Source organism: Watersipora subatra, chromosome 1, assembly GCF_963576615.1.
Source record: "Watersipora subatra chromosome 1, tzWatSuba1.1, whole genome shotgun sequence".
NCBI lineage: Eukaryota > Metazoa > Bryozoa > Gymnolaemata > Cheilostomatida > Watersiporidae > Watersipora > Watersipora subatra.
The window spans coordinates 43,626,227-43,653,954 of NC_088708.1; the positions used below are offsets into that span (position 1 = coordinate 43,626,227).

A 27,728-nucleotide genomic window follows, 5' to 3' on the forward strand; every position below is an offset into this window, starting at 1 on the left:
AGTGTGAGCTACATAAGTCAAATTAATAAGGTAGACAAGCATTAGTAATAAGGATTCGCTATTGACAAGGCTAGAGTACTAACAGTAGAGATTATTATAGTAGTTCCCTACCACTCTGGCAGCACACTTTTACCGTTCGTGATCAGCATATGTGAATAGAGTTGAAACAAAGATGAGCAGTGATTGAGAATGAGTTGCTATGGATACAAAACAACAGTACACACTATCACCTTGCAAATTCTGCAGTGTCAAGAGGTATATTGGAATTTATAAATTATTTTTCCCCGATCGCTTGGTTTTAAAGTGCAAATGAAGCACATCTCACAGGAGGGCAAGTAGCTGGTGTAACTACAGTGCTTACATGCACCATAAACCTTGAGACAGCGATGGCAGTCACGGGACTCTGCTATCCATATGCTGTGGCGCTGAGATGAATAGGAGCTGATTAAAACAACTAGAGGAGCCCAACCAACTTAAACCTGAGGCTAATGGTTGTCCATGACATGAAAAGCTGAAAAACAATTTTATGCTTCCCATTTTCTCACCTTATCATTTGTATGCTATTAGTATGCTATATGTATGCTATATGTAGGCTATATGTATGCTATATATAGGCTCTATATGTAGGCTATATATGAGCCCAGGGAAATTCTTTATTACTCATGTTTGTATAGATAGAGCCGTGGAGTTGCTTTATATAGTTTGCTGGGTTTAACTGGGTGAGATTCGCTGTAGCCTGGATGAGGTAGGGTGTAGCCCTGAACATTCTGTCTAGAACATGAGAGAAGCTTGGTGCAGTTTGAGAGAAGTTGAGTATGATGTATGGAGAAGTTAGGTATAGCATGGGAAGAGTTGGCAGCAAGTAAACAGTCGAGTGTAGGCTGGAAAAATGTTTAGTATCATCCTTAAAAAGCTAGTTATAACCCTGGAACAGTTTGGCATAGCTGGGAAAAGCTGGATATAGCCTGAGAGAAGCTAAACATAGCCGAGCATCTTCTGTTTGTTTTAGAATTTTGCACGAGTGAAGATGCAGGTGACTATGTCCCTCAGCCATCTTGTTGGGCAGACTCAGTTCTTCAATGAGGAGTTCCTAAGGAGCTCCCTCAAGACGATTCTCATTTATGCCGAGAAAGACCTTGACCTACAAGATACAACCTTTCCTGATCAGGTAAATTCCTATTCTATTTACTTTGTTAATATAATAATAAATGTTGTTTGGTAGGGTTTTACACTATAATATAAAGTTGGTTAATGATTAATGCTTTTTCAGCTATACATTTGCATTTGGCTGCCATATGTATTCCCACTTTGTTTATCATGCATTTTCAGAGCTGCCTACCCAAGAGCTCATATAATCAGCATATATAAAAATCTGAAAACATTCTGTTTCTGTATTGTTAGTGAGTCTAAATAAGAAATTCAACGCTTTTATGTTAGTGGTATTAAGATTTTCAATATGTCATTGCTGGTGATGACAGACAGCTACATAGATTTCCATTAGTATGGCCCCAAAGAGTGTTCTCCGCCACATTTTGAGGTGTGAAGAGACTGTCTCAACACCTTCATCTATACAAATGGTTATCAGATAATTCTGGGTATGTAAATGCAAGTCTTGCCGAAGATGAGCTTGTCCTTTTAATGTTAAAATGTGAAACACGGGGCTGTTATTTTGCAGATATCCCTTTGTTATTGATGTTAATTTCTGCTGTCTGAACTAGTGAACAACTCGCTGCCAACAGAGACACAAGTTTTCAGACTGGTTATGTTTTTTATGTGGTTCACCTACTTTTTGCCTCTGAGATTTATGGAATTGTTTTTGATGTATTATCTAAAATCGTGTATGTAAAAGGCATTCATATTATGGCTTGGCGTACAAAGATTCTGAGAAGGGTAATGAGAAGCATCTTATTTTTTATAAATTATCTGCACTTCATGTTTTCTAAAGGTGACGTATCGCATTAGGTTAGTGAGAATCATTTCTCCTAAATGCTTTTCCCAATTAACCATAATGGTTAATTGGAAAACCACTAACCAAGAAAAACATCATATTACTAGTTATATTAACCCTTTCAGCCCTAATTGTTTTCCAGTTGAGTGCCCCCCTGGCCTAATTAATTTTTCACACTCAATATTTAATAAAGTGAGGTGTGTTAGATTGAGCATAAATAAAGCTGCGTTCAAGATAAATGAAAATAGTTTTTTGTAACTTGTTGGTAACATTCTTAGCTACATTTTGATACTAATATATACACATTAGGTTAATCTATATAGGATGTTATTGATTAGATTCAAATCGATACATTTTTTGGAAATCGAAAAGTCTAAGTTTGGCTGCTACTACCAGTCAGCTTTTTGGTTGATAACACTTCAGTAACATATTAGGATGACAAGAAAAGGTGTTATCATCAAGTTGCAAAAAACAATTTGGAGTTCTAACCAATAGAACTGAAATTATGAGCCTATACGCAATATTACGGCATAATGTAGTTTCCGTTCCATTGTTCAATCAATTGGTATATAAGGTCTATATATCATATTTACATTCTATAAAGACATTTATTGCAGTTATGATAATAAACATGAGATGCAAACAACTGGAGTACAAAACTAATATAATGTATCGTTTTTATCAACTAAAATTGTGAAAAGATTTGTCAAATAAAATTTTTTTTTCGAAAAATTTAAAAGTTATAACAATTTAGTAATTTTGACGTTGTGCAATTGAAACCCACTTTGTGCTACTAATAAACGGTCATAGTGTTGTTGTAGATCACTGTCACTGCTAAATTCTTCACCTGAACTAATTATTACGTTAGATTGTAAGATTTAGCCGTTGTCTTTCGGCAAACGCATTCAATATGGCGACCTCCAGAGTTGAAGTTTGAAATCTATCACAGGATTTGCCTAGTAAAATGCTTTTATCCAACCACATTTTTGGTATCAAAACAATCCTCAGACTGTTATCTTTCGAAATAAAGCTATAAAAAAACGATAAACACAAAAGGAGTATCAATAAAGTTACTCAGAAAGTGTCCCGAAAGTGTTGGCTTCAGGCCCAAGTGTGAACAACTTCTCCCGAAATAGTTGGCATCAGGGGTGAGAGGGTTAAGATTTGATTTAATATACACACTAAACATCATTGAAATGGTTTCAAAAAATTTGCTGTATAAAATATTCATTAATGGGACTTTGCAGGGTAAATAAGACTGGAGGTTTTATAATCAAAATATTTTAACCATGCGCGATTATCTAAAACATTTTTAAATAAAAAATTGTACCCTTGGTTGGTTTTTGTAGTAAATCTTGAGCATGTAAATAATTTTTACGAATAAGTCCTGAATTTCCAACTTCTAAGATATTTTATTTTCGACACGATCAGTCATCATGATACATTTTTAGAGGAATCAGCAAGCAGCAAGACATCAAACTGCTATGTCCTATATTATTCCTTGTGTACCTCAAAATGCCTCCCTAGAAATACTTTGTAGTTATAGATGGCAGCAGATCATAGAGGTAACTGTTGTCATAGAGTTAACTGTTGTCATAGAGTTAATTGTTATCATAGAGTTAACTGTTATCACAGAGTTAGCTATTATCATAGAGTTAGCTGTTATCGCGTTGACTGTTGTCGTAAATTTCACCGCAGGTCAAGGAACTGGTCTTCAATTTGCACATGATCCTTTCGGACACAGTTAAGATGAAGGAATTCCAGGAGGACCCAGAAATGCTCGTAGACCTCATGTATCGTATAGCTAAAGGCTATCAAAACTCTCCCGATTTAAGGCTAACATGGCTACAGAATATGGCTAGCAAACACACAGCGGTAAGGTCGAGCATCTTTAGAGCTAGCTCTTTGTTTACTAATCTATGACCATTTCATATGGTCAGGTGCAGTACCCAGAGTAAAAGTTGTGTAACACCCAAACTGTTGTTGATATGCTTACCAAACTCTCACCTGTTGCTGTCTTAGGGAAGTTAACGAGCATTCCGGTGAATGGGTCATGAATATACCACAAAAATCTGTCAATTACTAACTTAAAAATATTAATCTGGAAATTATCTTCTTATTTTAACCAACATTCGGAATAGAGCAGACAACTCTCCACATTGCTTATTCGTACTTGTGAACCTTGACCGTACCCATATTTTAAAGATCGCTCTGTTCAAACAATCAGTGAACAGGTCACACATTTTTGTGCTCTGAGCTCTGTCTTCATAAAGAGCAGGTGACAGTATAGGAGAGTGACTTTATAAAGTACAAGTGACAGTATAGGAGAGTGTCTTTAAAAAGTGCAGGTGACAGTATTGGAGAGTGTCTTTAAAAAGTGCAGGTGACAGTATAGGAGAGTGTTTTTATAAAGTGCAGGTGACAGTATAGGAGAGTGTCTTTATAAAGTGCAGGTGACAGTATAGGAGAGTGTCTTTATAAAGTGCAGGTGACAGTATAGGAGAGTGTCTTCATAAAGTGCAGGTGACAGTATAGGAGAGTGTTTTTATAAAGTGCAGGTGACAGTATAGGAGAGTGTCTTTATAAAGTGCAGGTGACAGTATAGGAGAGTGTCTTTATAAAGTGCAGGTGACAGTATAGGAGAGTGTCTTCATAAAGTGCAGGTGACAGTATAGGAGAGTGTTTTTATAAAGTGCAGGTGACAGTATAGGAGAGTGTCTTTATAAAGTGCAGGTGACAGTATAGGAGAGTGTCTTTATAAAGTGCAGGTGACAGTATAGGAGAGTGTCTTTTATTGCAGAACAAGAATCATGCCGAGGCAGCTGAGTGTTATGTGCACTGCGCTGGGCTAGTTGTGGAATACATGAACATGATAGAGGAGAAACGCTATTTACCAGTTGGCTGTGTTGGCCTCCAGGTAATATATGGCCCCGACCAAGTTTCATTGCTCTGTATTCTGAGACGTTACTAGTCTTCTTGTCTCATTGTGTAATATGCAACCATGTCTACCATCATCCACATTTTTCTGTTCCATAGAAAGTGTCCAAGAATGTGCTGGAGGAGAGCGCAGTGTCAGATGACGTCGTGTCTCCAGACGAGGAAGGGATCTGTACTGGCACAGCTTTTACTGATCCTGGCCTTATAAACCTGCTTGATCTTGCTGCGGATTCTTTCTCCAAGGTTTTCTTTTGTTTTTGTCGAATATGTAACGATGATCACATACCCTAAAAATATTGATTTGATGTGGTGTTTGCACACATCTGAAGGGTTTGCTTAATGCCCATGTACTAAAGATTGCATTCCTATTTGTGTTTGTCTGTTGGTAGGCCGGCATGTACGAGATGGTGAATGAGGTTTACAAGGTACTCACACCCATACACGAGGCGTACAGGCAGTATGACAGACTCTCTGTGGTTCATGGTACTCTGCAACATTGCTTTGAGAACATCATTAGCAATGTAAGTCGAGGAAGGCCATCTCTATGGTGAATGAATATCTCTCCCGCATGCCAGCGCCACATGTATCGTATTGCTTTGCTATTATTTGCAGGAAGGTAAACGAATGTTTGGAACTTACTTTCGAGTTGGCTTTTATGGAGCTAAATTTGGTGATTTGAACGGTCAGGAGTTTGTGTATAAAGAGCCGTCCATCACTAAACTCTCAGAGATAGCCCATCGACTTGAGGTGGGCCACTAGTGTATTACGCTTGTTACGCCTTATATTTAAAATAAGGTTGTGTTATATCGGATTTCTAATGAAGCCTCTTATCATTTTAGAACTTTTATGGCGATCGATTCGGTCGTGAGAATGTGCACATGATAAAAGATTCAAATCAGGTGGAGACGGAGAAGCTGGAGCCAGGCAAAGCTTTTATTCAGCTCACCTATGTCGAGCCTTATTTTGATGCGTATGAGCTCAAAGACAGACATACATACTTTGAGAGAAACTATGACCTCAGTAAGTTATTAGCTTCACACGGGCCACACTCAGATTTAGCAAAAACAAATGTTAGCTTTAGGAGAGCTCTATGATTCCAGCAAACATAAATCCATTGTATTCTGTCAGATTTATGTTCTGAACTTTCCACTGTCGCTAGTAAAAAAGTAGCATTTTCTTTGCCTCTTTTGTAATCTTCATGCTTACTGTAAATAAAATTGTTTTTATTGACAAGTTTTTTTAACAGACTTTGTTAAATTGGAAAAAAACTTTCTCAAGAAAGAATAAACGAAATCCATAAATCAAATTTAGGTGATGATATGCTGTATATAGAAGGGTTACACAATTTTGAATAGTAACCTTTTATGTTAAATTTGCAGTTGATTGTAAAAGTGATGACTGCAGCTGTCAACAGATTCTCAATATTACATTCTCCAACTGTTCACATCTAACTTTTTACTAATAACTTAGGATTTCAAAGAGTAGACAAATCTTGCATTTACACATTACACATATTTCTTGAAGCCCCGAGTAGCTCAAACATGACATTATGTAGCTGGTCAAGTCATTTACTGCAACAATGGTTTATCTCTTTGCTATTTATCCACCAATGTACGTTAAAAATATTTTAAGCTCATTCGGGTTTAATCACTTGCATTTAAATAGGTCAGTGTTTGGGTGAAGGTGTCTAGATGTTTTAATTGTTGAATATCAGCTGCCAACAGTCAGCAGACAGATTTCACTTCACGATGTCAACTAATTTTATGGAATTGCTCTTATGAAAGCTAGTTCACTTCAGTAACCACGCAATGACAAACTAACCAGAGTGTGATCAACAGAGCGGGTGTTATAGATGATATAAGATTGATGTTATCATTCTCCATTCAGGACGATTTGTGTACTCGACTCCTTTCACGCTGGAGGGCAAGGCTCATGGGGAGCTCGCAGAACAGCACAAGCGAAAGACAATCCTTACCACTTCCCAGGCCTTTCCTTACATAAAGACACGCATTGCTGTTATTGAGAAAGAGCAGGTGAGCTTCTTTAAGAGTTGTCCGCTCTGTGAAGAGATGTTTTTGGGAGAGTTCATCATTGCTATTTATCTGCCAATCAAGCTCTCAGATAAAATCAGAATGATAGTGTAGATTTCTAGCTCCACTGAGCCCAGGCTATGATGTTTCTAGAAAATTTTGCAACCGATTGAGGTAGCCATTGAGGATGTACAAAAGAAGTTGAAAGAGCTAACAGCCGCCCTTGTAATGGACCCCCTTGATCCAAAGATTCTACAAATGGTTTTACAGGGATGCATTGGGACAACAGTCAATCAGGTACAATGAACTTTATAATCGTTCAGCATTGTCACATTCACTTGTTTTTCTCACAAATTTCCACTAATCTGTCTGCTTTCATCCTGCCACTTCATTTACCGCTTTTTTGACTCCGATTTGCTCTTTGCTACTAGAGATGGTAATCTCTGTTTTAGGGACCGGTAGAGGTGGCAACAGTGTTTCTAGCAGATGTTGCTAGTGGAATCATCACTCCTTCCAGACATCATAACAAACTCAGGCTATGCCTTAAAGACTTCATCAAAAAGTATGCATAATCCTTAGTAAACTGATGATGTAATAAATGTTTAATGGTTATTCTAGTGATTTTCAATCGGCGTGCATAGAAGGCACTATGTTCTCCTCAGAGCGTGTAGGCAATAAGCTGTCACAAAATCATCACGGTGTGTAATCAATCGCTTATGGGTGACGATGGGGATGTTACTCTTGGGTTGATGTAACAAAGAATTGGCTGTACTTTGTATGCTGTGAAGAACACTTACGCTAGTTGAAGTAATAGTTGTTGGACTAGAGTTCCCACTGGTGCTGCGCTGTGACTCTACAACTTTATGAGTTAGAATGGTAACTCATGGTTTTTGGCACACATAAAAACACATTTGCCCTACACATTTGCCAATTGCAAAAGTTAGATTCAGTTCCAATATGTCCATAGAGGCGTTTCATACTTTTTCATCTTAGCTAGACTTAACCTACATGTAATAGAATGTACGACGACAGCGATACATGAACTAGTGGAAGTTTTAGAGCTTGCTGGCAGTGCATGTAAAATTAGTGCAAATATTAGTTTGTTAGTGTAAGTGTTGGTAAACGACGTAGTGTTGGTGAGTGGTGTAAGTAGCTGTAAATGGCGTCAGTAAGTGGTGTCAATAAGTAGTGTAAATGTTGGTAAGTGGTGTCAGTAAGGGGTGTCGGTAAGTGGTGTCGGTAAGTGGTGTCGGTAAGTGGTGTTGGTAAGTGGTGTCGGTAAGTGGTGTAAGTGTCGGTAAGTGGTGTAAGTGTCGGTAAGTGGTGTAAGTGTCATTCCTTTGGACTACTCCTACGATCTAGCAGCTTTTAATAACTGCTACTTGCTAAGTTTCACAATGATTGATGAGCTTTCACCATAAACTCTCTCACGAATTTGAAGTTTCGTTGCTGATCTATCCAATTACTTGTGTGTAAAATGTTATTTGATATTTTGTGTTGTTACTCGCTGTACATGGAATGTCCATCTACCCAAAGACCTCGTAGCCTCATAGTCCATCTGCTTTCATCATATAAAGAACAGAATGGTAGTTTCTCACAATCAATTCGGAGTTATCCCATAGCGAACTTTTAGAGCTGTACAAAAGTTAATTATTCAGTAAAGCATGCATAGATCAATTAAATGGGAGATTGGATTATTAGTATTCAAGTGCCCAGATCCTCTAAGAAGAGTATCCATAGTCTATATCCCCAGCAATGTCTTGTACCTGGAACAGTGCTTGGTTCTTAGTTAGTATCACTCTCTATGGTGTATAGCTGGTACCGATATCACCGTGTATCACCCTGTACAGGTGTGAGACTGCACTGGAGAGGAATCGGAGTCTTATAGGGGATGACCAGAAAGCGTACCAGAAGGAACTTGAGCGCAACTACAGGAATGTCAAGGAGCAGCTGTATCCAATGACAGTGTCTGCCAACAGCAGACTAGCAACACAGGCCTCATCTCCTGTCCGCGCTGCCAGGGGCAGGAGCAGGTAGGATTGTTTTTTCTTTAAGCAAGCTGTGCTAGCACAACACGGGGTACAGGTATTAGTTAAGTAATTTGTCACGCGGTAGTATTGTTTCATGTATTGCTAATAAGTAATATAAATGCTGGTAAAGGCTGTTCTCTATTTGCACCAATAATTAAGAATCGTAGTAAATAGAGCTTTGAAATAAGAGATTTAGGATTGGGCAAAGATACTTCATGTTTTATTGGGAAAACTGTTAGACTACTACCTTACCCTTTCATAAACTATTGCATAAACCAAATTGGTGAAGGTTTTACACAAATAAGAATGGGAAAAACTACATGAAAAATTGGTCTACCAACCAGGAAACAATAAATAGCCTTACTGATTGATGCTGTCATGGCGAGATTACAATGATGGCAGTCTGAGCTCCTGAGGGTCATTGTCGAACTTTTACTCAAAGGAAGTGCTAAAATACATCAACAAGGCAAAAGGCAACGCAAACATTGCTCTAGCTGCTGGTCAATTTTGAAACATGTTCCATCATTGTAACCCATTGCCTCATTTAAATGAATCACTATCTAGTGTTAAATGTTTCTATAGTGCATTTCTTTATTGCTATTATCACATCCTTAGCATCTTGATTTCTCGTAGGGTCTTAGACTTAGTTCCTTTGTTGCTAATAGTATTTGTTTTATTAGTTGTTGTTTTGTTTAGCCTGACAGACAAAGGTGTAAGTTGACTTCACATGCTGGTTCTCTAAAACACTCATCTCTATTCTTTACCATATAACAACTTGTTGACAAGAGCGTTACATTGTTGTCACTGTTGCCTAGGTTACCAGTTGTGATGTCATCATAAACTAGTGCACAGGTAGATATGGATGCGCTCCAATCCTTTTGTTAGTACTCAGCCCATCCATATCTGTTAATAGTTGCCATCTGCAGGGTTTTGGTATCACAATGGTTTCTGTAGCAGAGGTGGGATGATTTTCAGTTGGCTTTTACCTAAACTTGTGTTGCATAGGGATGGTTATGACCTGTTAAGATGCACACTGTAACTAGATACTGCCTGCTGTATCACTCGCTGCATATGGTTAGTTTGAGAGATTGCACCGCTTCAAACATCCTCAGATATCCTCAGATTTTAGGGCAACGTGCACTGCATAACTTGTCATCATTGTCTGAAAACTGATACCATATATACCGCACTGTCATGTAAATTCATAAGCAGGCTACTGAATGCTCGGCATTGCTGCGGTAATCAAAGGTTTATGCACAGAAAGTTTATTTTTATTTAACATATAGGCCTACAACATTGATCATTCTAACTATTAAACTTCATATTATAAGAAGTGTTTTGTGTAGTTTAAATAAATATAGAGAGGAATTAAAACAACGGTAAAGGTGTTTAAATGGGAAATAATTAGCTGAATGCCCACCATTGCACAGGTAATAAAAATGTTTTTGCACGGAAAACTTACTTTTAATCAACATATACACCATCTACCATTCTAACTTCGAAATGAAGGTGTTCATTTATTTTTGTGCACTTTTTATTTCCATGTACTGTGTTTATTTCTACGTAATTCATACCATACTGGCTGCACTGTCTGCTACAACTCTATACTGATTGCAATAGTCTTGCTGCCCATGTGAGTTTAAGCATTTTTCTTCTGGTCAACAATTCTAGCATAATGCTAGCTGAAGTGTTTAGCGTGTTAACATTTCAGCTAGCATTTCAATGTGAAGCGATGAGAGATTGGCAGGTATGATGAGTATGTGCACAATTTATTCCATAGTATAGCCAGTTGGACAGTATAGTGGATTGGACAAATGCCTGTTTCGCAAAACTGGAGATTCCAACTTCAAATCCAGTGCACAGCAGATTTTTAGTCAACAGTATTTTTAGTCATAACACTTTGTCGCTGTAACTGGACACACAGACAGACCAACAAAAGACACACAAACACCGAGATTTATATATATTGATAAGCAATTAATGGCCAGATAGTCTGTTCTACTACAATGAAATATGATTTGATATAATTAATAGGAACTGAGCAAACAAAATAAAGATCTTGAATATGTTGAATTAACAATAACAATGAGTGCATAGAAGTGTGTGCTTAAAAAGGTCACTGTTGCAGCAGAAGCTGTTCATTCAGCTTTTGAATACAGTGATACTGGTACCTCTGAATGCTATTACAAACGTAAAATGAGATATCAGTTTTTAGTGTGTACAATTTTTATCGATTGCCCGCAGATTAAACCGGAAATTGAAGGAGTGTTATGGCACATTTGAAATTAAAATGGCTCATTTGAAAATGACCAATTCAAAAAAGGTAACGGTTATAAGGCTTTTGAAAAACTTTAAAAAAGCAAAGGCGAAAGGTAATATTAATTAATAATAAAAAGTACTGACTTGGCTTGTAACCTGCAAGCAAACTAAGGATAAGCTATTAAGATTAATAAGGACAGCTTCTGTAAACCTCAAGGTTCTGAGTTCAAATCCAGCCCGATGCAAGCTTTTCATTCCTAGGTTTTAATCGTTATAGCTGGACATACGACAGACCATTAGACAAACAATGAGATTTATATAAACAACAGATAGGTGAAAAATGTTTAGTTGTTTTGCAATTGGACAGGTACTGCATGATTAAAACAAGATTTTGGGTTTGCTGAAGTCTCCATATGCATTTGCTTGACTAGGTAATATATGGTTATAATTCTGATTAACTAGGTTATATAGTGTTATACATTTGATTAGCTAGTTAATATTTTGTTACACATGTGATTAACTATCTAACTCCTGTGTAACCACCTCTAGCTGATACTGTCAGTTTGTGTATATGATAATTTCTTCAACCTCTTCTGCGCTTTGTTTTGCATGAAGTGACATGTTTTCATATCTAAACCTCTGTGTTCTCACCCCCTTTTGTGTTCACAAGTCTGCCAATTTGTTAACACTTTACATCCTGTGTCCAAGTTGTTTTATGAGCAGCTCTAGTGCATTATTTGATCTGGTGTATGAACTGAAATAGTACTTGTTACTGCCATCGTGTTACAAGTATTATATTTATAGTCATATTAATTACAGATAGGCTATCTATATCTTACCTTAAAGCAGCATCTTAGGGTTCCTGTTAACAAACAGATGTGTCTGCATGTATAATGAATGACCTACAACTCTGCAGAACAGGTTGGTTCGTGTCATATAACTCATCACCGATTAGCTCATTAACAATATGCAGTTTATATGCATCTTTCTTTTAGAGAGAACCGAAAGAGTGGAACATCAATGAGGTCATTTCGAAGCTAGCTCCTAAAGTGCCTTGTAGCGCGGTTCAAAGAAGACTCCGGGTCACAAAGAAACGCGCTTTTTCTACTTCTTTTTTTGGCAGTACTAGTCTAGCAGCGGTTATCCCTCTGAGTCCTGTACATGAACTCATTGAGGGCCGTGTCTCCGCTCCTCGGCTGAACCCAGAAGCTTAGCCCTAGATTTCGTAATCTCATTTCTGCGATCAGATATTTATAAGATACAACTTTTTATATTTTTCTTATTTATACGTGCATTCGCTTCCTTAACAGCTTCACTTGTCGCATATAACGTGCTATTGTTAGTTTATTAGGCTAGCTTTTATTTATTACTGTTATTATTTGTCGCAATACTCGAAGTGCTATTCACCAAGTCCTCCTATATTGTAAGTCACTTGTGAAAAATTATTTATTTTTTCCATTTTTAACGCTTCCAAATAAATATCAATTGCATCTTGCATCGTGTGCATCTTAGAAACGTTTATGCTATAACAAAGCTTGCAAAGAATTTATGGAAAAGGCCACTCTTGTCTAGCGATCATTGGAATAATTCTACGAGACTGCAAAATCATGGAATCTTTGTTGGTTGTGTTTTTACAGTTTGTGTTAGTAAAACTGTCACTCATATCTGAATGCCATACCTGCACTGATCCAAATAATGTAACATTTTTTGTGTCTATAATTGTAATGTTGAAATCTCTAATGGTCAAATCATGTGGCTGGTTTATATGCCATAACAAAAAATAAAATTTCAACACAGTAACAGGAAACCACTAAGTTCTAAATGGTACTGTTTGAAGTAGCATTTTTGTAGTACGGTTTAGAGATGTATGCGTACATTTAGATGCTGACTGCCAGTTAGTAATTCTTGGGTGTTTTTAAAGCTGTGTCAATAGAAACTACACACTAATATGAAACTGTCGAAGGTAAGTACAGGCATCAGTATAGCATCAGCTGTTGCAATAGTGATGTAATAAAACCATTAAACACGTCCCCAAAGATATGGACAACTGAGAAGAACAATGTTTTTTGTTCACATACTTGACTTGGTGCAACAGATGAAGTTGCATGTAAAGAAACCTTAATTATCAATACTGTGGCATCTTGATTTATAAACAATAAAACAATATTTAAAAATAAAGGATAAAATTATGGATAAATATAAATGCTGGCAGATGTTTCACGAGAGTTCTGTAAGCGTTTACTAGTAGCAATAAATTGAGAATGAAAAAGTGTATAATCCTAACGCTAGTAATAATCAGATAGTAATAATCAGAGAGAATCTAGAATATTATTGTTAGGAAACATCTGATGAGGGGTTGGAGCATTCGAGTCTTGAGGTGCTCATATAATGCTGTTCACCAACCAGTTTGGCTCCATTGATACCCTTCAGAAAGACCCGACTAGGTCGAACCATCATTCCATGGAGTGGTTTACACTTGAAATACTGTTTCCCTTGCACGCTGCCATCATTCTTGCCTGTAGGCGTCTTCAGCTCGAGGCCCAGCCAACAGCCATCCGCAAATTCCACATTTCCAATGTATCTCAGTACAACTAAAAGAACATATTAGATATGCATTGGCAACAGAATTGATGTCTTTATTAAGCTTTAAGATATTGGTTGAGATTTCTGTCGAACCAAAATATATGAGCAAGCAGTTTAGCAAAATATATTTTCCGTTCTGGAGAGTACAGCTGCATGATCACGAACAGAATCTAGTTGTGGCACATTCACTTATCATTGTGTGATAAAATTTTAAACAAAATTATTAAGGACGTTCTCTTATTTGTACCGGCTCTTGTTGACCTTTGATGTTGATCAAAGGAAATCATTTTCAAAATAGCCAATAGATAATCGATAGGTTCGACTTTTGTTTCTACATAAAGATGAATTCTAACAAAATACTGGCGGCCCAAAAAGGCTAAACAACATGAAGTTATAATTGCTGTATAATTATTTAATCTACTATTGGTCAATTGGTTGCAACAAATTGCATCTTCGTGGCGCTGAAGAATTGCTTATGATTTTCGCAAACCTTAACGAAAGTCTGATTTACTGTTTACACTCTACTCGTGATCATTGGTGTAGCTTATTTGATCCTGTAACAGTTCATATATACGACTTCTTGGCCAAAGGTGCTGTCGGACCATGTTTAGATAGAACACTGTGTTCTCAAGTCGTCTTTTTTATAAAGAACCACTGAGTTTCAGGTCATTTAAGGCATCCGTTTTTTTACCTGACTAAAACATCCATGCGTATTTAGCCATGGCTCAGAAAACAATGACGTATAGTGTTGACCGGTCAATTGATGTGTGAAAATAAATGTGCATTGTTTATTGTTCAATAAAAATCTCAGTGTTTGATGTTCGTCTGTCCAGTTACAGTATAGCAATAAAATTTTTGGGAACAAAAATTCAGTTTTGCACTAAATTTGGAGTCGCAACCACCAGGTCTGCAAACCAGCAAGCTAACCCGCTACACTAGGTTGTCCTTGCCATACTATCGCATAATAGGGCACAGACCTATGCAACGCTTGCATAAATACTAGTGTACGTTAAGTTCATGATTACGTTATAGATCATTACGCGTAATGTAATGCCACAAGCTAGTTGCAGATGTAGAACACGACTCTTATTATAGTGAGTTACTAGCTTTACTAGCTTATGTTACTTAAATTCATTGGGTAATAATTTTATTAGCCGTGTAACGCCAGGCAATCAACTAGTTGTTTACAGAAAGCAAGTCTGAATTGCTGAATTCTTCAACCAATCACGATCCATTTCTGAAGTAGAGATCTTTTGCTCGCAGTATGAGCAGAACATTTCAGTGGTACGTGGTGGAGGTTCCAATAACATTTAGGAGGGCTAGCGCTACACTTGACCTTCAACAACACACCTGCTCACACATCGCTAGAATATCTCACATTTTAGAAGTATATAAACTCACTGACAAAATGATATTAAAAATGACTAAAGGAGATGCAAGTGAAGGTAATTATTTGTCTGCCTTGCCAATTATTTAGCTTTAATGAATAGAGTAACAAAGCGATTCAGTTTTGAAACGGTCATTCTTTATGCAAGGTTAATACTGTTAATTAATTGGTCGTATGACATAAACTATAATGTGCAATTATCTTATTATAGGATCAGATGACCAGACTGTAGTTGTTCTCTGAGACATGGCCAGATATGTATGTCTATTTTAGCCTAGTAAAAAAAAAGCTTATGCTTCACATGACGTGAAATTTGGTGATTGTATACCAAAAATACTTTGTTCAAACGTGTTAATAGATTGTTCCTTATACCTAAACATGGCACTGCAGAACCATCAAGTTGAACTACATTTGTTATATTAGTTTATATCTAAAACACAACTAATTGCTTTAAATTGAAGATCTAGTTTCCTTAAAAGACTAGATAAGAGAAACCTTGTTTAATTTGCCATTCTCATTATTAAAACTTATCAGCCCTGAAAACAGGATGTTAACTATTTACAATGTTGGATGACTTTTACCCATCTCATTGTTGAATAAGACTGTCATGCCTTCCTCAAGCTTGTAATCATTTGATGTCGGACCTTTTCTATTTACTTTTCGAGCACCGGAGAGAGAGTTGGAACGTGACCTTGACCTAGCACGAGTTTTGGGTGTAGAGGTTCCTGATATAGCAGCCCCATCATTGAATGAACCATTGAGGCTGCCGATACTACTGCTCGCACTGCGATGACCTCCTGAAAAATTGTTCTCATGGCAGTTAGCTAGTAGGTTGAAGTACAACGAAAAATTTTAACAGTTAGTCCGTCTCTACCGTTTCTGTTGCTATATTGCTTGACATACGACATAGAAGGAGCCACAGGGTATGTTACCTCAAGAATGCAGGTTTGAAGATTAAGAGACACAAACTGGACACACAGAAAACAAATACAAAATTATCCTGCGCTATAAATAAGGCGATTGACTCCATCATTGTTGCATAAAAAATCATTCTGACTAGCAATGTTCCAGTGTGTCTAACTATTGACATTAAATCAACCTGTACCATTAGTACCGTACGTATCGTTAGTGAAGAAACAAAGGTTTGGACACAGACTCGTACAGATAAAGTATATCATTACCTTTGCGCTGTTTGCCTGGCAATAAAATAAAATTTACTTATCGCCTAACAGGGAAAGCATTTTATCTGAGCAACCTTTTGAGTCATTATTACAAGTACACACATGTATAATGATTGATGTTGGCTGGCCATGTGACTGTATGATACAAGTCACACTTTGTAGTAATTTTGCAGCATCCCTGTATTATACAAATCATGAAAGCACAGAGCTGATGCAATTTTACCACTTGCAAGGACTGTTCAATAAATGCCTTCAACATAAAATGCCTTTTTTGAGCTGACTGTATGAGATCTTACTTAAAATGGACTTAACTGAACTTGAGACCCGAAATATCAGTAAAATGAAAATGGCCACCGTTGATGGAAAACATTTGATGGCCATACAACAGAATAGGAGCAGGTCATGAATTCTACAAACTGAAAGACAACTACAAGATGTTAATGCTATACCTGTCATTCTTCTGACTCTCAGAGTCCAAGATGTGTCATGGGAGGCGGAGTTGAGAGAATTCAGAGATTCAGTAGAGCCAGTTCTGGTGAGAGGTGCCCTAGCATAACAACAATTTAGACATAGCTTGCAAGTTGTGATTGTGAACTACACAATGAAGCTAACAACTTGATATTAGATATATTTGTTTGTTAGATAGAAATCGGAAAAACAGATGATTGTTATACAAATGTATTTAGGCGAAGATTAGACTTGGTGCCTCACTACTTTGTGAATTGTTTTCCCATTTATGTCTCGCAGAAAGCTTGCTTACTTTTTCAACTTGCCGAGAGTGACAAAAACTCCTCTTTTGGGTTTACAGGCAAAGTACCTCTCGCCTCCAATCGACCCATCATTTTTACCAATAGGTCTTTCAAGCTCTACTCCATACCAAACACCTGCAAAACGACAGCATGTGTTACCTAACTTTCAACCTCAAGAAATACCGTAGAATGACAGTCTTAATAAAGCTATGCCAGATCGCAACTATACATGTACCAGGTGCAAACTTTGTTTCCCCGATAAACCTGATGATTCCTCGTTTAAATCCGGCTGCTACGACTTGATCACCTTCTGCGAATTCTTCTCCCAAGTCTGAGCAAATTGAGTTGGACCGAGACAATCCTATAAAATAATTCTAGAAAAAATTAAGACGAAATAATAGTACAGACAAATTGAAACAACTCAGTTGCCAAACTTGCCCTATCAAAAGATTATGTTATTCACTGGCATACTAAAAATAAACCAGGCATTAAAAGCCAGTAATTTGATAGCGAGCCAATTAAGAAAAAACTAAAAAATTACTAAAATGTTAAAGTGGAGTCAACTGAGTGGCAGTAAGCTTTGTTGCCACAAAGTTGTAGAATGAACATATGATGGTCACTTGTAATGGAAAATACGTGTTTGTGTCGAGAGTTTTAAATACTGTTCAGTTCTTTAAAAAACCTAGCCATATATCTAGCCTAATAGCCTATAACCTAGCCATGATACAAATGAAATATGATACTTGGCAGCCAGCCAATATTTTTTCTAGGCGAGCCTTTATGAGCCGATTAGAGATTTATACTCATGTATTTCAGTTCTTGCTCTAAGCAAGCGCAGCAAATAATGGTTAAAGGGACTGCACCAGAAACACTATACATGCAGCTTATTTCTGGTTGGTAGCTTGGCACCCCAGCAAGATAGCCAATGACAAGTTAGCAAAATGCCAATCAAGTGTAAAGTCAACCTTGTGGCAAGGAACAAGATGATGGTCAGCAAGTTTGACATACTGCAAGGCAACTAGTGGAAGTATAGCGAGTAAAAGTCAGCAAGCTCACAGTAAACTGATGATAAGCCGACCGTGTGGTGATTCACCCATGTGGTGAGTCACTCCATGGGTGAGTCAACCATGTGATGAGTCAACCATGTGGTGAGTCAACCACGTGGTGAGTCAACCGTATGGTGAGTCAGCCATACGGTTGACTCACCATACGGTGAGTCGACTATGTGGTGAGTGAACTATTCTAGCAGGTTTTATGGATATATCTCCGCTTTGACTGACCAATGAAAGACGGTGTGTAGTTTCAGCATAAAAAAGCCCATAATAGGTGTTCAACCAATAGTGCATTCGCTTAAAAAGTTTAAAAAAACACACAACTGTAAACATGAAATTGAGTAAAGTTTGCCCAAGAAAGAGGACAATAAGTAAATCTTTTCAAAAACTGCTTTATTTGTGTTGCTTACTATATAACATTTTTAGCCTGCAAATACAAATACTCCTGATAGAGCTTTCCACTAGCATCACCAAAGCAAATCACAAAAACACATGGCTTTATCGGTAAGATGGAATAAGGCACCATAAATAAATTACTTGAAGTTGCGTCACACGCTGCTGACAAAGTAAAATCGTCAGCTTTGCATCAATAAAATGACTTCCCTTTTGAGTTTTTATAGTTGGAAAAAAATGGTATGTTTAAAAAATAAATTGATCCCTATTCGGTTGTTTTACCAAATCCTGCATCTATCAAACAAGAGCTAGACTAGAAGATTCAGCGTGCTAAAATGGAACTACTTCCGATAAATAAAATGTACATGTAATAAGTAATAAAATTTCCTAGTTGTCAGCAAAAAGTCAGGAAACATAATCACAGAAGAAAACAAAAAAAGTTAATAGTCACAGTTTAACTGTATTTAAAGAAGGGGAAAGCTGTTAACAATTGTTAGTGTTAGTAAAAAATTCTAAATGGATTTACACTAGGCGGTACACAAAGAGACAATCACACTCGAATGAAAACTTACACAAATACTTTGATGGCAAGCTAAACACAACTTCTACCCGCACTCACACCTAAACAGTGGCATACGCTAAGGGAAACAAAATACATACGAGGTGCAGCCACGCTGCTCATTGCGGAGTTTCTTCCTGAAGGGCATTCAACAGTACAAGGTCAATACAACAAGTATGAAAGCATGACAACCAAGGCTATGCCAAGCGCTGAATAATTAACAGTGATTGAATAACAGACAACATGATACATACTGCAAGCAAAGAAGTGTTGTATTGGAGGTGGGTTAGTAACTCACTAGTAGGAGAACAAACCTGTGTTTATTTTAGCAGTGATATTGGACAGGTTGGGTTTTTTGCGCTCCACATCTATAGAGTTTTTCCGTGTTCTGTTGCGAGCTTTGTTACCAGGCTTTGAAATCTTTGTTATCGGAGTGAAGAGACCTTCAAGAAAAGGATAATCTTATCAATAGATGTTTCAGTGTATATGCTGTATGTGCGCCTTTAAATAAAGTCAATAAAATGGCAACAACTTGTTGATGTATAGATCGTGCTGAAGCATACTACAAATCCAAAATATTTTGTAACTCAAGTCTAAGATATCAACCAAAGCACATTTTACACCTGATTTTTTAAAAGTGCATTCTGATCCCTAAGAGTAAACCCTGACCTTTAAATATACACTCTGACTTCTAAATGTACACCCTGATTTCTAAATGTACACCCTGAGTTCTGTGAGTAAACTCTGACCTCTAAAAGTACACCCTAACTTCTAAGAGTATACCTTGACTTCTAAGAGTACACGCTGGCCTTTGAGAGTACACCCTGATCTCTAAGAGTACACTCTGCTCTCCAAGAGTACACTCTAACCTCTAAGGGCCCACCCTGCTATCTAAGATTGCACTCTGACCTCTATGAGTACACCCTGGCCTTTGAGAGTACACCCTGATCTCTAAGAGTACACTCTGCTCTCCAAGAGTACACTCTAACCTCTAAGGGCCCACCCTGCTATCTAAGATTGCACTCTGACCTCTAAGAGTACACCCTGATCTCTAAGAGTACACTCTGCTCTGCAAGAGTACACTCTAACCCCAAAGGGCACATCCTGCTATCTAAGATTGCACTCTGGCCTCTAAGAGTACACCCTGATCTCTAAGAGTACATCCTGACCTCTAATAGTATACCCTGACCTCTAAGAGGGGCACAACGAAAGTAGCTTATGCCATCGACACTGCCGTCATTTCGTCCAGCTCCCTCTGGCAGCTCTACACCAGCCCATACGCCTCCAGCAAACTCTACTCGCCCACAGAACATCAGCCTTCCCTCCTGTAACATTACAACTATAATTAATCTGCATACATATTGTGATGAAGGAACGGCAACGTACCTAATGGTTTATTTTAGCCAAAATGTTTTACACTACATTGATGTTTATTTCTATTAATTAAACCCTGCGCTTTGTGCAAGCAAATGTCTTAACTGTTATGTCTATACTTGGATCTACTTACTTACATTGATGCCTCGTCCACATTACTGTACTTATGCTATTAGAGCTGCAGGCTAATTCATGTATGCACTATTATTGTCACTTTATGTATTGAGGTCGCACAGATATGCTTCAGATTGCATTTATTCTAGATGTGAGATTATCTTATATTAAATAGTGTCTACTTCACACAAACATAATTTTATTGCTACAAATACATAAATATAAAACCAGGCAATGAAGATCCGATGTCCACATGACCTTCCTTATGTTATTCTGTCACTTATTGTAACTATAACTTGGTTTATGTAGATAAACAGTACCAATGTATGTGTTTACTATTGTAATAATATACTGTGTATTTATTTGTCTAATGTGGTGAGTAACTATTTCATTAGATCTAGTTTATTGATTTTATTACTCAAAACTAATTCTCTCTTTTACATGTTAGCTGTTTGTCTGGTAGATTAATGGAACTGAATTCTGTCACTTATGATTATTTATTTGCGGTATTCTGTTTTAAGTTTTGTCCATTATATTTTAGCTGTAGTAATATCCAAACATCTATTTATTTCTAAAAAGATTGATGTCAATTTTTCAAAACTTTTTATTGTAATCCTTGTCAAAATAATGGATTCCCATATTTGGCAAAAATTATCATTTACTATTTTGTCAAAATTCTTGATAGTTATCTGAGTTAATGAGTTATCTGAGCAATTTTAGCTTTTTTTACTAAACTTGTTAATAGCCAACTATAATTTATAATACTACTAATTTTTACGTGAGATTTTCAGTTAAATAAAAATAAACACAACTGAACATAAAATGTTTAGAAAGACTTGAAAGGTTGACTTGCAACAAAATCCACATTACAGTTATTTGGTATCAAAAGATTCATCATGTCTTACTCTGTTGTGTTGTAGGTGCCAAATACGTGGAAATGTGATTACAAGCTCTTAGAAGCTCAAAAACAAAAAGCCGCCGTAGATTGGAATCTCTTTATTTAACTGACGTATTCATTACAGTTTGGTTATCGTCTTGTCACGTGATGTTCTCACGTGAATTGAAAGGCCAATAAAAAGCTCAATATAAACTTTTCGTAGCACTAGTTTACGACAAACACTTCGGGTTTTACCGAAGACCCCGTACCAAATATAGATGCTCGTTACTTTACAGTTTTATTGCGGCTTGGACTAATCGTCAAGTCGTAATCTGATCATGTGACCCAATACTTCGAAAATAATTTTTGCAGCAGTTTTCGATTATCACAGGTAACCGACATGCCCGTCATGATTATCAGACAATGATATGTACTCCTTCGAGCTAAGGTTAAAAAGTTTAACGATTTTTTACGGTAAGTTAAAAGATATCAGTGCTAAAAGTGACATCATTACAATGACGATAAAACAGACGCGTAAGAACAATAGACATGGTTTTATTGAATGCGTGAAGCATATTTGTGACAATATTTCGACGAATGAGATTGCATGAAAGTGTAAACGGAAACCATCCTGTAACAACTATGGCCCATTTGAGCCGTTTTGGAAAGCGAATCCAAACTACGGCGGTCTCGTGTGGCTGCGATTAACTGTTCATTTTTTAGCTTTTAAGAGCTTGTAAACACATTCTCATATATTTTGCACCTACAACACAACAGAGTAAGACATGGTAAATCTTATGATACTGAATAACTGTAATGTGAATTTTGTTGCCAGTTAACCTCAAAGTATAAGACAGATTATGGAGCCACCTTTAAATCTAGTTACTTACCTAACTAGATGTAACTAGTTACAACTACATGTAGATATAACTAGTTACAACTAGATGTAACTAGTTACAACTAGATGTAACTAGTTAGTTACAACTAGATGTAACTAGTTAGTTACAACTAGATGTAACTAAGTTAGTCACCGCGTAGTTTGATTGAGTTCAATCCATTGTTTCTGTTATTTATCTTTCCCATCTCCCAAATTCGCAATGCAATGATTTTCCAAAATTGATTTGTCAAATTTTGGAGAATACAAATTAAAAGTTGCAATTTGTTATGTTTTGGTTCCTCAAGTGTTTTGTGAAATTGCTGTAAAATTATTTGTAAAATTATTAGTGTTTTGTAAAACTAATGAAAGATGGTGTATAATTGAAAGTCATTGAAACATTCAAACTAGCATATCTGTGAAAAATGATTACAGTTAACAGTACCTTTTCTCCATTGACGAGCACTTGACCACCAATAGATATGCCCATAGCGAGCAGCAAAGCTTTGCCTTGCACATCATCATAGTTAGGCACTGATATGTTGATTTTTTCTTCATACGATTCAAGAAGCTTTTTCAGGCGTCGGATTGAGACTGACAAGGCTGAGTCAGGGTCATTCGGGTCTTCTTCAGGAATAACGCCTGCAATTTCAAACAAGCACCTGTAGTAGCCTTTTACTACCTGCAGAAAATTAAGCTAGTAATCGGTTATGACGTTTCAATTGATTCAATAGAAAAGGCAAGAGTCAGTATTGAGAGCATCATTTGTCAGGCCTGCAGAAGTGAAGAGAAAGAGTACAAAATAATAATAACATAGACACAAACCGATAGGCATCTGTTCGAGATTATTTTTTAAAGTGACATCAGCACCCTTGTCTAAGAGAGCTTTGGCAGCATCGTATGAGATGGTCATACAAGCTATGTGTAGGGCAGTACCTTCCTCAAAACCCTCACATGTGTATTCCATATCAAATCCTGCATGAATCAAATCATTGATTTATTACAAATGTGATGATTTGTAAATCCCAATTTATCAGAAACAACCTGTCAGGAAAACTAGCAAAATATGACTAGTAATAATACGAAGATACAATTAGCAATTGCACATGAGTGCAACTAACAATAGCAAAGAACTACAACTACCAATAGCAGAGGAATACAACTAACAATATCAAATGAATACAACCAGCAAGAGCAAAAGAATACAACTAGAAATTGCACAGGAATACAACTAGAAACTGCACAGGACTACAACTAACGAGAGCAAAGGAATACAACTAGCAATAACAAAGGAATACAACCAGCAAGAGCAAAAGAATACAACTAACAATTGTACAGGAATACAATTAGCAACTGTACAGGACTACAACTAACAAGAGCAAAGGAATACAACTAGCAATTGCAAAGGAATACAACTAGCAATAGCAAAGGAATACAACTAGCAATTGCAAAGGAATACAACTAGCAATTGCAAAGAAATACAACTAGCAATTTCAAAGGAATACAACTAGCAATTGCAAAGGAATACAACTAGCGATTGCAAAGGAATACAACTAGCAATTTCAAAGGAATACAATTAGCCATTAAACAGGAATACGACTAGAAATGTGCTGATGGAGCAGAAAAAATTAGCAATCACACAGATATAAAGATACCAAGATATAAACACACAAATATGACTAACAATCACACAAGAATATAAACAGTAAAACACATCTAACTACGCGTAATAGCTACAGAAGAGCAAAATAATCAGGAAAGAGAAATGCAAGTTGACATGGCAACAGAACAACAGCATAAAATTCAAACAATAGCATAAGCGAATTAACATAATGTTGGGACATAACCAACAATACAACCAGCACTAGCATGAAACTACCAGCATTTCATCGAAAAAAAAAAACTCTTACCTACCAAAGTATGTTTCATGAGCAAGGAGAATATGAATGACAGCAGGTACATTAAAAAAGGCAGCATAGTGGAGAGGCATCATGGCAGTCCAAAGGTCTCTTATGAACACATTTGCTCCTTGTTGTAAAAGTAGCTCGGTGCATTTCACTGCCATTTCACTCTTGCCTACATTGCGAGATCCACAGCGAGCAGCAAAGTGGAGCATTGTTGATCCTGAGACTGAATCATAGTCATTTATACCACATCCTAAGCTCAGTAGCTAAAAAAGGATCAAAGTACAATTGAAGAACGAGAAAACGACATGAAACAGAAATTTTTTATTGCATTTAACATGAATCAGGACTTACCTTTTCAATGTAAAATATAAGAGATCCTTGAACAGATGGTGTCCATTGTCTCATTATGGCGAAAACTTGAGGAATGGAAGCAGTTTTAAAGGATGCCTCACAATCTTTGCAATGAAAACCAAAGTAGAGACTATTGTGATTGACCGAACATCTTTGGCAATACGGAGGATCCATAGCTGCATGAAATGATGGGTTTGGTACTTCAAACGTCTGTTCATGGTCAGTCAAAGCATCGCATGACTGAATATTGTCAGTATTGCTGCTGGCATTGTGTTCCTTGGTCAAACCTGATGATTCTGACTCAGAAGGCCCATCAAGTTTAATATCTGCCAGAATATCTAGACTATCATCCATTACCAGATTTGCAGGGCTCTCAGTAGTCATCATGTGAAGTTGTTGGGTAAATGTATGGAAGCCCTAAGCAGATAGAGCAAACAATAAAATTAACTTGATAAATGTTTTATTGTGTAGCATTGACAAAGACACTACGTATACAATTTAACGTTGTTAGATTTTCCTTATAAAAACATTATTAGTTTTTAGCCTAGACGTATAAAACGCTTATAGCCAGATGTTACTACGCTAAATGTATACACGAGTCCAGAGTATAAATTATATTGCAATTTTCAAATTTTTGTTGTAAACGACTTTATTTATTTTTTATAAATTTTACGGCTACCTCAAACGGGCCTCAAACTAACCTCCTAATCATTGACAAGTTCAGTTGAAGTGTAACTTGAAAAGTTAGTAGAAGCAAAGGCTAAAAAATCATAAACTAATAATGCTCTATTAACTCTAAAAATATTAACCAATTTAATAACTCTAGTACATACATGTATGTCTACATTATAGTAAATAACTAAATATGCCATTCTGACGAAAACAGATTATTACTCAGTTATAAAAATGCTAAAAGCAGACAGTAAATAAAACTACAGGGCAAGAAACCGTTAAACGCGTAAAATAAGCCATTGCACAAATCTAAAGAAGTATGTTTCATGTTTGGAATCAACCAATAACTCGGACATAACTGCCCAAATAACATACTATCATAAAAACAAGCCATCAGTATCTAAGGAACCATTATTGTTACAAACCTTGTACGACATAAAATTTGATTCGCTAATTACTGTTACTCATATAGCGTTGGTACAGCAGCGTTACACTCATGTGTTACTCAACTGATAGTCTTAGTAAGTTTTTAAAACGAATCACAAGCTATATATCTGAAAGCTGAAAGTGTGCACCGATTTCATGGGATAGGAACTTCACACTTAGTTTCGCTCTTATAAACATGTTAAATCAATGACAATTTTTTTTCACGAATTGCCGAATAATTCTTAGTATATTTAAAGCTTTCTGCCGTTTTTTACAAACATTTTTGTATGTCATTGAACAGTCAGACTGCAGTTGCGGGTCTTTGTAAGTGCTTGATCAGGAGTATGATACATGACTTTGTTCCGATTAGAAATAGAAGATAGTCATCTGCAATTCTATTGGTAGTTTCAGTGTTTGAGCACATTTTCTTTTTCTGATTGTGTTACTTGGTATAATTTATAACGGCGGTTTTGAACTTCAGTGTGCTGTTAGTTAGTTAATATTTATTGAAATAATATTAATATAAAATATAATCTTATTTGCGCCTCTATTTGCAGGCAAAAATAATCTATAATTATATTTCTTGAAAAAGAAACTCCCCATCTGTAGGTGAGATTGTCAGATGTAAATAACGAAACAGTTATGTAGAGAGGGTAATTACGAGTAGCAAAATAAAATAATACTGGCAGGAAACAGAAATTGCTCCACGGCAAGACTTATATACAGTGTTTATATACAAGGCATTACAGAATGCAATAATGAGAATGCAATAAAGAAAATATTTTGAGTCCACAATGCCAGAGGTGGACCCAATCCGCCCAGCCCCGGCAGCACGGCGGCGCAGGCCCCGCCAACCAATTCCAGACGAGGTCAGGGGCTGAAAAAAACAAAATTCCAGAGCAAACTGTGGGCCCGGATGTCTGGCACATGCTGGAATAACAGCTGATAAGGTCCCCTTTGCACATCCGTGCGAGCACAAAAGCTCGGTACAGTACTTGAGTTTATATTTACTTGATGCATATGCTATTCCTGAAAGTATTTCAGAAGTTAGTGTGACTAAATATACTATGCATGCACACATATATATATATCAGGTAGCTTGTGTTTGTAACTCAAAATTTTGGGTATTAGGGCCTGGGGAGGGCAACTCCACTAAAATGGAGGCATAAATAATGTTGTTACTGGTAAAAGTGCTCCCCCAACCCCGGAACCCTATCCAGACCCCGCCGACGGGCACCAACACCAACCGCACCACACCGCGGCCGACATGGACAGGGAGCCGTGCTCCGGCACTATAGACTCAATATCTCAAGCATATTTAAAGGGAATATGTAATAAAACAAAAATAAAATGTATGAGTAGTATGCTAACTGCAGCAACAATTGAATAGCTTAAATAGATGATAAATAAATGTTAGCATGATCTGATGAGAAATTTGCATTATGCTAAAGTGCTTGACGACAACTCCTGCCATAGCCAAAGTCATAAAGTGTATATGAGTTAGCATCCGTCTTGACAATCTACAGACACACTTATTGTCCCCGATGGCTCTACATAGAGCCACCGTGGACAACTAGACAAGAGCATGAGTTAACAATGCAATATGACGGCGGTCTAGAAGATAAGTGAGATGAAAACTTCAGGTATCATAGTAAGTAGGCTTACTTGGTAATGCTTATGTTAAGTGACTAGATTTTTCTATATATCTAATCGCGCTGAACCAGTCACCTAACTGTGGTGTGAAAGATTTCCTGATAACATTGTACAAATGACATTTAAACAAGAAGTGGTAGAGAGATTCGTCCTCTAACAAGCATACACAAGTCGGGGAGCAAGTTAAACCGAGTTTATACATGTGAATTTGTAGCCGCAGTGCCCTGTAAGAAGGGAACAAAGATTTCCAATTAAGGTTGGTGGTAGGTGCAGTGAGATTCTTGCCTCCTGCAATAGCGTTGTTGGGTTGGTTAACAAAGGTATGAGACCGTCTGAACTCTGTCTCAACTTCCAATGAGTTTTCCACCGGTC

At 37.0% G+C, this 27,728-nt stretch overlaps 3 protein-coding genes across 4 annotated transcripts in view; 2 read left to right on the plus strand and 1 right to left on the minus strand.

Annotated features, from left to right (window-relative positions):
* The window catches only part of LOC137385391 (dedicator of cytokinesis protein 7-like), a 46,382-nt gene extending 33,683 nt beyond the window's left edge, over window positions 1–12,699 (plus strand). The window contains exons 26-37 of the mRNA XM_068071842.1: window positions 1,010–1,168; window positions 3,647–3,823; window positions 4,749–4,865; window positions 4,985–5,128; window positions 5,275–5,406; window positions 5,498–5,632; window positions 5,725–5,905; window positions 6,773–6,918; window positions 7,069–7,212; window positions 7,368–7,477; window positions 8,766–8,948; window positions 12,200–12,699. Of these exons, the coding sequence (XP_067927943.1) occupies window positions 1,010–1,168; window positions 3,647–3,823; window positions 4,749–4,865; window positions 4,985–5,128; window positions 5,275–5,406; window positions 5,498–5,632; window positions 5,725–5,905; window positions 6,773–6,918; window positions 7,069–7,212; window positions 7,368–7,477; window positions 8,766–8,948; window positions 12,200–12,245 (1,674 nt within the window). The 3' untranslated portion in view covers window positions 12,246–12,699. The remainder of the gene's footprint in view (window positions 1–1,009; window positions 1,169–3,646; window positions 3,824–4,748; window positions 4,866–4,984; window positions 5,129–5,274; window positions 5,407–5,497; window positions 5,633–5,724; window positions 5,906–6,772; window positions 6,919–7,068; window positions 7,213–7,367; window positions 7,478–8,765; window positions 8,949–12,199) is intronic.
* A 634-nt stretch (window positions 12,700–13,333) lies between these two features.
* On the minus strand, window positions 13,334–24,992 carry LOC137402732 (CAP-Gly domain-containing linker protein 4-like). Of its 2 annotated transcripts, XM_068089238.1 has the most exons (12): window positions 24,606–24,992; window positions 24,262–24,517; window positions 23,173–23,322; window positions 22,793–22,989; window positions 20,298–20,433; window positions 19,423–19,551; window positions 19,210–19,245; window positions 17,340–17,465; window positions 17,116–17,239; window positions 16,805–16,902; window positions 15,756–15,971; window positions 13,334–13,795 (listed from the first exon to the last, which is right to left on the minus strand). In XM_068089238.1, exons 1-12 carry the CDS (start codon window positions 24,990–24,992, stop codon window positions 13,539–13,541), a joined length of 2,112 nt encoding a protein of 703 aa, XP_067945339.1. In that variant the 3' UTR covers window positions 13,334–13,538. The 2 variants fall into 2 exon arrangements, with proteins under 2 accessions (XP_067945339.1, XP_067945345.1); XM_068089244.1 differs by lacking the exon at window positions 19,210–19,245.
* An 888-nt stretch (window positions 24,993–25,880) lies between these two features.
* Window positions 25,881–27,728, plus strand: part of LOC137403639 (integrator complex subunit 10-like) — a 36,521-nt gene continuing 34,673 nt past the window's right edge. The window contains exon 1 of the mRNA XM_068089622.1: window positions 25,881–26,027. The gene's annotated coding sequence lies outside the window, so the exon portion shown is untranslated. The remainder of the gene's footprint in view (window positions 26,028–27,728) is intronic.